At 37.8% G+C, this 10,969-nt stretch overlaps 2 protein-coding genes across 2 annotated transcripts in view; one reads left to right on the forward strand and one right to left on the reverse strand.

Moving 5' to 3' along the window:
• Positions 1-4,173: 4,173 nt before the first annotated feature.
• On the reverse strand, positions 4,174-6,156 carry LOTGIDRAFT_168400 (hypothetical protein; the record flags this gene model as incomplete). The annotated part of the gene is made up of 1 exon (XM_009066290.1): positions 4,174-6,156. One exon carries the CDS (start codon positions 6,154-6,156, stop codon positions 4,174-4,176), a length of 1,983 nt encoding a protein of 660 aa, XP_009064538.1.
• Positions 6,157-10,273: 4,117 nt separating this feature from the next.
• The window catches only part of LOTGIDRAFT_168402 (hypothetical protein), a gene marked incomplete at both ends in the record, with an annotated part of 4,259 nt that continues 3,563 nt past the window's right edge, over positions 10,274-10,969 (forward strand). The window contains one exon of the mRNA XM_009066291.1: positions 10,274-10,458. Coding sequence (XP_009064539.1) covers positions 10,274-10,458 — 185 coding nt within the window. The remainder of the gene's footprint in view (positions 10,459-10,969) is intronic.

The following is a 10,969-nucleotide window of genomic DNA, read 5'->3' on the forward strand; positions in this document are numbered from 1 at the left end:
GTCATCCATAAAACGATATTAGCAATGCAGGATTCTAAGTTCCTATAAGATGACAGTTCATGATCAGTTTCTGGTTTAAAAAAGTTCATCAGCTGCGAGTCGTCGGCATACAAGTGGTGTTTGATGTTGAGCCTATCAATCAGACTGCCGAGCGGCTTAGTATATAAACAAAACAACATGGGTCCAAGCACCGAACCTTAAGGTACGCCACATGTTAACGTCGCACTAAGAGAAAATGATTTATTAACGATGACACTCTGCGTTCTATCAGTGAGATATGAGTAGCACCATCTCAGAACAGCACCACTAATTCCATAATCAGATTCTAGACGTCCAATGTGTATCCTATGAACCATCGTGTCGAATGCGGCCGACAAATCGAGGACACAAGAGTTGATACATCACCACTATCAACGGATTACAAGTGTCAAGAACATGAATAACAGCCGTCTCGGTACTATGAGATGTCCTATATGCTGACTGAAATCTACGCAGAAGATTATTTCGTTCAAGATGTTCCAAAAGTTGAGACTTTACCACTTTTTCCAGATATTTTGATATAAATGGTAAGTTAGATACGGGTCTATATCAATTGGTAGTCTAGCATGACGACCAAACATTAAGAAATATGGAGAGTATCCAGTAGTTTCGTTGATTGTACAGTTGTAAGCATGTGTTAGGGGCTTGACATATTTACGCCAATCCAGTTTCTGACCATGATGCCTAATATATTTCGATTGTACCTTTCCACAGGATTGCTCTGTGGGTGATAGGGGGTGGTGCGAGACTTTTTTTTTTTTACACAATTCAGAAATCACTTGGAATTAAAATCCTGTCCCTGATCACTATGCAAACGTTCTGGCCAAACATAATGAGATATAAGATTGTTCCACAAGGCAACAGTGCGAGCAGTCTGATTTCTTGTTGGGATGGCCAAGGCATACTTTGTAAAGTGGTCAGTAATAACTAACACATCCTTGATCTCTTTTTTTATCAGGTTCAATTGAAAGAAAGTCCATACAAACTAACTGTAAAGGAAAGGTTGCTTGAATTGATTAAGTTCACATTTTTCACTTAAAGCTTTGCGTCTTTCACATTGTTCACATTTGTTTTTACCAGATGTAGCCATAAAAGGCCAGATAAATCTCTGGCGAGCTAATCGCAAGGTCCCTTGTACTCCAGAATGAGCAACTTCCTCATGAACTCCTGAGAGAGCCTGTTGACGATGACTTAAAGGAATGACAAGTTGTGCCACTCCAATCATTTTTCATCTGTAATATGACGATACAGCACACCATTTGCTAATTTAAGCTTTTTGAATTCACGCAAGTAGATTTTAAGCTCTGATGATGCGTTATGAAAGTTGTCTTCTGAAGATCCAATGATTTCAGCTACTGTCCTAATGTCCTTATCTTTGGATTGACGGTCACGCAATTCAACTTCGCTGACGACAGTCAGTTGAGTAAGTGACTGAGTGGGATTCGAGAGTGTTTCTGGCACAGCATCTTGGGATGAGTTTAGTTTCACAACCCAACTAGTATCATTATCTTCACTAATATTACCAGAGATAACTCTTTTCATTCGGAATGAAACGATTGGTTCTTTGCGAAATTTATAACTGGTCATAATAGCACTGACCACATCATTTGATAATATTATACTATCGTCACTTTGTTTTCTAATCCTTGAAGCGAGCCAAGAAATGTTATCAAGAGTTTGTTCGTATTCACAATCACTTTTAGGTGATTCTTATGGGCGTCTTCATAGTCCATCTGCATCAATATGGTCTGAACCACGGCGATATTTTAAATCAAAGTTATATATTGATAAGGCGGCAAGCCATCTGTAGCCGGTCGCATCTAGTTTTGCAGATGACAGTACATATGTCAAAGGATTATTGTCAGTCACAACAGTAAATTTCGAACTGAACAAATAATCATGATATTTGTCTGTTATGGCCCATTTTTGTGAGCTGGATAGTTTTCTTCACTTTTAGAAAGTCAACGACTCGCGTAAGCTATAATGCGGAGTTTATCACCTTGATGCTGATACAAACAAGCACCAAGACCGAGGTTACTAGCATCGTTATGGAGCAAGAATGGAGCTGAAAGATCGGCAAACCCTAACACTGGTGCAGATGTAAGTCTTTTGATTATATTGTCAAAAGCTGACTGACAAGCAGGGGTCCATAAATGACTGATGTTTGAGCTCATGGTCAACACAGGCTTAGTTGGTTTATCTTTCCTTTTGGCGAGTCTTTACAGGTATATATCCAGCGGTGAGAGAATTAAGGGGTTTGACAATTACTGAATAATTGTTCTCAAAATGTCTGAAATATCGGATGAAACCAAGGAAAGTTTTAAGATCACGCAAAGTGATACGCTTTGATCATGTTGTCAAGGCACCGATTTTATCAGGGTCAGGCTTTATTCCTTCCTCTGAAACAATGAATCCAATGTGTTTACTAGACGACTGGAAAAATTAACACTTCTTTGGATCTAATTTGAGATTGTATGGACGCAGTCTCTCCAGGGTTCTGTATAACCGGTTTCCAGCATCTTTTATAGAAAAACCATGAAATGATATCTTCAAGGTAAACTGGTAGTTCTTCCATATTCATGTCACTAAAACAACGTTCCATTAAGCGTTAAAATGTTAGAGGACTATTAGATAGACCTTGACTCATTCGTACGAAATTAAACAAACCAAACGGACAGACGAATGCAGTGATGTCTTTAGAGTTTTCTGCCATTGGAATTTGGTGAAAGCCCATTTTTAAATCCATTGTCGTAAACCATTTCGACCCATGTAGAGCAGAAACAATGTCACAAATTTTTGGAATAGGATAGGCATCCTTTTAAGTTCTTTCGTTAACTTTCCGGTAATCAACGCATAGTCTGAGTTTACCCGTCTTTTTTCAAACAAGCAATATTGGGCTTCCATAGAAACTTTAGGAAGGCTTAATAATGTTCGCATCCAATAATGATTGAATATGACGTCTAGCGTCTTGTAAGACTTCGTCTAGGTTTTCACGTTGTGTTGTTTCCGATAAAGTAAAGTACTTGTGATACTTAAACTTGTTTATTCCAATCTAATATAGCTGTATGGCGGTTGGCAATATCAGACGTCTACGAGCAGCTCGGTATCCTCGAACGTACTGACTAAAGTCTTCTCGTCACCGTCTAATATAGCCAAACCCATACAAAGAAATACAATACAAAATAATAATAGAATAAAAGAATATGATAAGAAATATTAATATTGTTTACTGTTCCCACAGACCCCAGAACCATAATTAAATATATTTTAATAGGTATTGTAATGGCTATTTGGATTACCCTATTTTCAGTCCCTTGAAGTAGGCTGGACAGGAGTGGTCATTTGGGGACACAATACATGTTTTTAGGTGAGCTTCAGGTCAGCGGTCATCCACCTGTCACCTGATCAAATAATGTTCGGACATCAAAGCACTTGAACTCGAATACAATACCATGGCCAATTAACAGGTGTAAACAGAGTTATGTGAAGGGTCCGTGGAGAACAAATATGTGTCAACTTTGTTTCACACTACAAAACGAATGATAAGAAAATGGCTATTTTCTTACACACGCCCCTTTTTCAAGTGTGAAACAAGGGTAATAATAATAAAACACATAATAGAAAATACACAATAGAGTTCTTCGAAAGCTAATTGTCCTATATACAAAAGTTGACCAGGTCAACTTCTTACACAGTTCTGAACTGTCACTTTAAATGTTACTCAAGTGGTTTTATTCACTAGATTTGCGCTTTGGTCGTTTGGTGTTTGTCTGGTATGAGCATTCTTTGTTACCAGTCCGTCGTTGGAGGCTGATGTCCACCATTTTGGTTTACCATTGTGCATTCGTTGTCGGATCTATGTCCACCATGTCTTGTATATCGTATCATCTTTGTGATCGGATATCCACCATATGTGTGATCGGATATATACTATATATTGGATACCATGCTGTGTCGTTTATCTGGATATATCCACCATGTCATCAGGGTTTAACTGCCTTCAGATAGTTTTACATCTCATGTAGGAATATAATAACGTAGCTGCTGCAAGATTGTGCTGCAATATGACTTATAAACTGGATTAGTGAGAATCAATTGTTGGGTGAGTGTTTTTAATCAATGGATACGATGAATTTAAAGATTGGTCTCCGTTTTCTGAATTGCTCTCTGTTGTTGAGCAAGGTTGAGGAGAGAATGCAATGTATTAGCTCCAGATATATCAGGATATAATCGTTCATCGTCTGGGGCGCTTGGTTGCTTCATCGTTACCATGGGTATTGCTTCTGTACTTTGATCAGTAGGGACCTTATCAGAGCTTTCACCCTTTCTATCAGAGCGTCTCCATGGGGATTTGAATCTTAACATAAGAGGTTTCGTATATAGTTTGAAAACTATATAAAGTATAAGTACACCAACAGCACTAACGACACACAGAGTAACCCATGCCCATAATGGCCATGTTTGTTTCTTAAGGTTTTCGATTGGATGTAAGTCATCTAATTCTGATACTAATTTTCCGATGGGAAAAAATTTTGGTGGTAATTTAGTTAACGTATAATTGCCAAATGGATCAGTAATCGGTTTCCAAATATCGGTAATAGATTCATTAAAATTTGTCAATAAATGTTTGAATGAAGTGCTATCAAAATAAGTACTCTCATTCGTGTTATGAGAGGGCAAAGTAACGTGGTCATTTACCGCTTTACATGTCGGCTTTAGGTGAATAATTTGAATAGGTGGTTTGACAACAATAGAGGAATGCTCGAGGTGGGTATCTTGACAGACAATTGAAAATCGGGTTTGTTTACGTACAATTACAGCCCAATAACCATTAGTGAAATACACAGTAGTTGGTAAAATTTCATTAGGTTTGACCGAAATATCGCATCTACTTGAAGTCTTTACTTCATTCTTAGAAAATAATGCCATGACACATAGTTCACTCAAATTGATTGGAAAGATTGGACTCTTAATTTGACAGAAGTTCATATGAGGATTTGTACATTGTTTAGACTCATCATCTGTTATTAAAGCATATTTTGTACTATCAACACTAACAGCAAGCGTAGTGGTTTCTAATTTGTATCGTGCTACAAATCGGGACGTGCCCTTAGATTTTGATAAAACGTGATTAGTCATCATTGGAACTGGGAGAGAATGTACTTTGTAAATTATATAATGGTCATCATTGTCAAGTAGTGGAATATTCAAAATGATAATAATTTTGTGATCCTCTATGAATGATACGCAAGTGAGGATCTTATAGTAATGCCATAAATTGGTTTTGGGATTTGCCGGTAATTTTACACTAGGTGGTAATTTATCTTGAATTTCTAAAAGTAATTTCCGTAATTTTTCTGGTACGATAACTGATGGACCGAGATGACCAAGTGTAAGCATACTTAAAAGAATCTTGGTATTTTTCGAATATGAAATAGCATCTAAAATCATTAATTTGATATCATCGAGGACTAATTTTGTTCTAAGAAAAAGGTGTACAAAACCTTCTAATTTTAAAATTTGCTTCTTGAATTGAGCAACTATATTTTCGAGTTTTAAATCTAATTTACGTAATCCGTCTGAAAGTGCGTTAATTTGATTGCGATTATTTGAAATTTGTAATCGTGATACATTCAATATTGATAAACTTTCCGAAACGACATGAGAAATTGCTTTTTGATTAGAGGCTAATTTATTTATGTTACCCCTAATTTTATTCAAGTCAGATGAACTGACTGTGCCGAAAAGCCAAGAAAGTGCGTCTCCAACAAAAGGTAGCAAAGCACGTTTATGTCTTTTACTGATTGATAGGTCTTTGTATTCGTGAGTCGTTTTTACTAAACTGTCAATTTCAAACCTCAGTGAAACTATTTCAAGTTTCATTTTTTCAAAGGTGAGTCCATATTCAGTAGAGGAATTGTCCTGGGTATAATAACTAGCCATTATACTGTCTACTGTCCATAACGTACGTCCAATGTCGTTTGATAATTTGTCCAAGAACTCCAAATAAGGTCTTATGTCGTGAACTAAGGTCAACAACCATCTTGATCGACTCGTAGCAATTCTATTTACGGGTCTGAACAAAGTGTTTTTATACGTCAGAATACTGTCAGTCATTGGGAGAATTACAAAGCATCCAATGAGCATTGTAAGAACTTTCTTCATCTTCGACATGAAAAGATATCCGGTCAGATGATTAAGTCCATTTTTATCCACCGCATGTCTCATTTAGCAAGTAATAGACATTGGCGTCATAAAATAACCTACATTATCTGTTATCCGCGAACAACAGGTATAAATATTATTTAAAAGATCCGGTGCATTATCCCTGCAATAAGGATCTAATGTTTCAAGGGAACAACGATGTCTACATTAACGTTAACCGCGTATAGTAAACATATATATCATTAACAAGATCTATGCATTAACCCTGCATTGTTGATCTAATGATTATGTCAGAGCATTTCAGGATAGTTTCTTCAAGAAATCAAGGAGGGCCCTTCCCATCATCCTAAACTATGTCTATTGCATGCTAATTTAAATCTGCATCTGACATGTGCGATGATGAGCTTTCGTGGTCATCGCCTGTTTCATTCATTTCATCTTCCCTTTCTTCCCTTTCTTTTTGTTTCAATCTTTGGGCAAGCTCAAAGAGAGGTATGTCATCCTCCTCAGAGCTCGAATTGTCTCTAGCACGCCTATATTTGTCAACCAATCGTGCTAATGGTTTATCGACTTCAGATGAATCAGAGTCAGAAACGTCTTCGTGTTCGGACTGGTCTGAATCACTTGTGTCAGAGGGTGGTACAACATATTTACTGCTTCGTACCTTTGAGTCGTTAGTAGGAATGTCCCATTGGTCAATGTTTGCTAAGCGTAATTTGTCGGCATGTGTCTTTGTTGTCTGTCCGGTCAAGAATTTTGATAGTCTGTCCTTATGTCTGGGGTCACAGTCTAAGTCTTTAAACAAATCGTCATTGTTATCGTTTTGTCCACTAGTCTTTGTCGACTCTATTGAACAAATCTGTCCATTGTCTATTGTTTGGGCCATTCCTACAATACACCCTCTTTTCAATCTAATAGTCTTATTAGATTCGTTAACAATGGCAACAGGTACTCGTGCATTGACCTCATTGTCATTGTTAACTGGTACAATGGAGTTCACAACCATTAACCCTGGTTGTCCTCCAATAAACCCCTTATCATAACTCTCTATAAGGAGTGTACTAGACGTCGGATTATCACCTTTTATTTTCGCCGTACCTATATTATATGTTTGAGGCTTCACTACCAGTTCTGCCGATAACCTCAGCAATGAACTTACGTGAATGTCCTCCTCGAGGGGAATATAAGTACCCTCGTATCTCAAACTTTTTAAATCGAAATACAGCCTTATTTTTTTTTCTGTTAAGAAGTCCCTACCAAGAATTATATTTCTATTCATAGATGACACAACATAAAATTTATGTAACACCTTTTTACCCCCCAATTTAAAATCAAATGTAGCACTGCCGTCCATGTCAATTTGTTTGTTGTTAACTGAAAATAAAGCTATTTTCTCTTTCTTTAGTTTAGGTTTAAATTTTAAATTTTTATACACTCGACTGTGCATCAATGAAACTTCCGCGCCAGTGTCAACCAAGGATCTAAAAGTTTGTTTTTCTAATTTGATGACACATGAGCTTGGATTACCTGCCAAATTTATTTGAAAAGATTGTATATTTTGTTTTAGTGAATTTTTGTCACTCTTCTTGTCGGCTGTAATACAAGAAGAGTTCTTTAGTTTCCCTGTCTATTATTAAAATTTGGTTTTTTACAATTTCTACTTATGTGGCCAAACGCTCCACAGTTCCAACATTTAACGCTTGGTTTACTATTGTCGACAGCATTGACTTGTCGTGCCCTACAATTTTTACTAACGTGGCCTAATTTTTTACAGTTATAACATCTTTTTTTGGCGGAAGTGATCGACTTCCATGGGTTCTGAATTTGACGTGGAGGCATGTGTTGAGGCATTATTTCCCGTTCTTAGTTGAAATCTTTTCCTCAAGTTCTGCTCAGTCATGGCGGATGTAACCGCTTCCTGGAGAGTTGTCGGGTTCTCTCTCATGATTCTTAACTTTAGATAATTTTCTTTCAGTCCATCAACGAAAAACCCTATAAGTTGTCTCTCCACCTCGACAGTTGATGGTCCCGTATATGCTTCTGTAGCCAAAAGGAGAAGTCTTTCACCGAAACACTGAACATTTTCGTTTTGATTTTGCTTAACCTTTCTTAGGAGCGCCAATGCATGCAAGGGGTCAATAACCTCGCTAAACCTAATTGATAGCTCTTGTTTCAATTGGAGATAATCCGAATTCGGATTCGATTCTATATACCTTTGGATGAAGTTTGACACTATTCCCTTAGAAGTTTGAAATGCTATCAACTTCATCTTTGAAGTGTCGATTTTAGCAAGTACAGCATATTTTTCTATGGACTTAACCCAATCTCTAAACTTGGTTATTGGTTACTCCCTGCGCAGAAATTGTGTCTGTCAGTGTACTCAACTTATTCGATAAAGTCTGAAAGAATTCTTCACCCATTTTGAAGATAATAGAAAATGGTTACTTACTTAATGGTAAAAGGTCCTTCCTGTTGCTGTTTCCTTTCCGATTTACGTTGATTCCCGTTCAGAATCCTGGTCTTAAGGCACCAATTCGGCAAGTGTAAGACTTCGTCTAGGTTTTCACGTTGTGTTGTTTCCGATAAAGTAAAGTACTTGTGATACTTAAACTTGTTTATTCCAATCTAATATAGCTGTATGGCGGTTGGCAATATCAGACGTCTACGAGCAGCTCGGTATCCTCGAACGTACTGACTAAAGTCTTCTCGTCACCGTCTAATATAGCCAAACCCATACAAAGAAATACAATACAAAATAATAATAGAATAAAAGAATATGATAAGAAATATTAATATTGTTTACTGTTCCCACAGACCCCAGAACCATAATTAAATATATTTTAATAGGTATTGTAATGGCTATTTGGATTACCCTATTTTCAGTCCCTTGAAGTAGGCTGGACAGGAGTGGTCATTTGGGGACACAATACATGTTTTTAGGTGAGCTTCAGGTCAGCGGTCATCCACCTGTCACCTGATCAAATAATGTTCGGACATCAAAGCACTTGAACTCGAATACAATACCATGGCCAATTAACAGGTGTAAACAGAGTTATGTGAAGGGTCCGTGGAGAACAAATATGTGTGAACTTTGTTTCACACTACAAAACGAATGATAAGAAAATGGCTATTTTCTTACAGTCTTCAAAATCTCTTGACGGAATCTAATGTTCAATAGCATCTGTTAATTCGAACTCAAAAGTACTGAAAATATCAGAAAATTCATTTAATTTCTTTCCCTGTCCCTTTCCCTGTCTTCTGGTGGAATAGGTGATTCTCCAAAGTCAAATTCTATAAATTATCTAGGTCGAAATTCATTATTAGGTTTGTAATCAGAACTAGAATGTTCTGCAGGCGTACTGAATTGTTGTAGAAAGCTAATAGTGTCTTGTTTTAAATTTTAAATTGTCTCAAAATTAAGTGCACACACCATTGCACGAATTTTACGTGGATTAATGTACATAGGTTTATCAGTTTCGTTTTTAACAACGACCTTGTCGTAAGGAAATGATTCTTGAACAGAAGTTAAGGTGTTTATAATTTTGAGTTCACAAGGTAAATGTTTGTTTCATTTTCTTTACAAGTAAAGAATCACGAGTTGAAGGGACATAACTCTTGTTTGTGCATTTACCCTTCAGTTCTTTAACTGAATTAGGAAATATTTTCACAGTTCTTCCACACATAATTAGTTCGACACTCGTACTGTGAACAACTAATTAGCTCTCTCTCTAGTCTGGATTGGTGAAATTGGATTAGCGGATTACTGTCAAGTATTAATTAAGTATAACTCAATTAACTTTTGACACCTGCCACTAATTTGTGAGTTCGTTCCTTTTTATTCTTTTATCTTTTCTTTGGGCGGCCGACAATTTCTTTGGCGGAAGAAATTCAAGCTGTCCTACAAAGCTTTCACTAGGTTTCGTTTTGTTTCGTTGTTCTCTTTTCATTTTCTTACTATCAATTTTTGCACAGTCTGCAAGGCATCCTTGATAGCTATCTCTTATCTGTCTTATTGTATTGTATTTTATATTTTATATTTGCACTAATCAAACCTTCAATTTCAGCTAAAATGGCCTCCCAACAATCCACCAAGGTTAGCTATGCCGATGTTGCGAGTCGGCCAGCTGCTACCATGCAACCCAGGGTAGCAAGGCCGGAGTTCTCCAACATCGTAATAGTGAAGCCAAGCGGGGGCAAAACTTTCGGCAGCACGAAGTCGAAGGTCATCGGCGACTTCATCCGGAAAGAGTGGAAGTATAGCTCTCTTCCGGAGGTCAAAGTCCTGGCCAACGGCAACGTGCGGCTGAACTTTGAGTTCCTGGCAGATGCGGTTTATGCTACCAACCAAACCGCACTGTGTGGGATGAAGGTGGACTCGGCCATGTCCACCTTCAACAAGACGGAACGGGTCGTCATTTATGGCGTCCCCTCCGAGTACTCAGAGGGTGAATTGCTGGAGGATCTTAAGCTCCACAATCACGCTGTAGAGGGTTTATACCTCTACAAACCTCGGGAGGGCAAGTCCGTTAGGACTGTCCAATTAACATTTGCAAGCGGGAAAGTACCTAATGGTCCTCTTCCCCTTCTTTATTCCAGGTACCAGCTCCACCCTTACATCCCAAAGGTACGAAGATGCCAGAAGTGCCAGAAGTTGGGTCACCTAGAGAAGTTCTGCCGCAGCANAGTTTGCTGCGAAAAGTGTGGAGAGGGGCACAGCACCAAGCTGTGTAAATCCAAGAAGGTACGGTGTGTGAATTGTCGGAGT

The sequence above is a fragment of the Lottia gigantea genome (genome assembly GCF_000327385.1).
Source record: "Lottia gigantea unplaced genomic scaffold LOTGIsca_75, whole genome shotgun sequence".
Lineage (NCBI taxonomy): Eukaryota > Metazoa > Mollusca > Gastropoda > Lottiidae > Lottia > Lottia gigantea.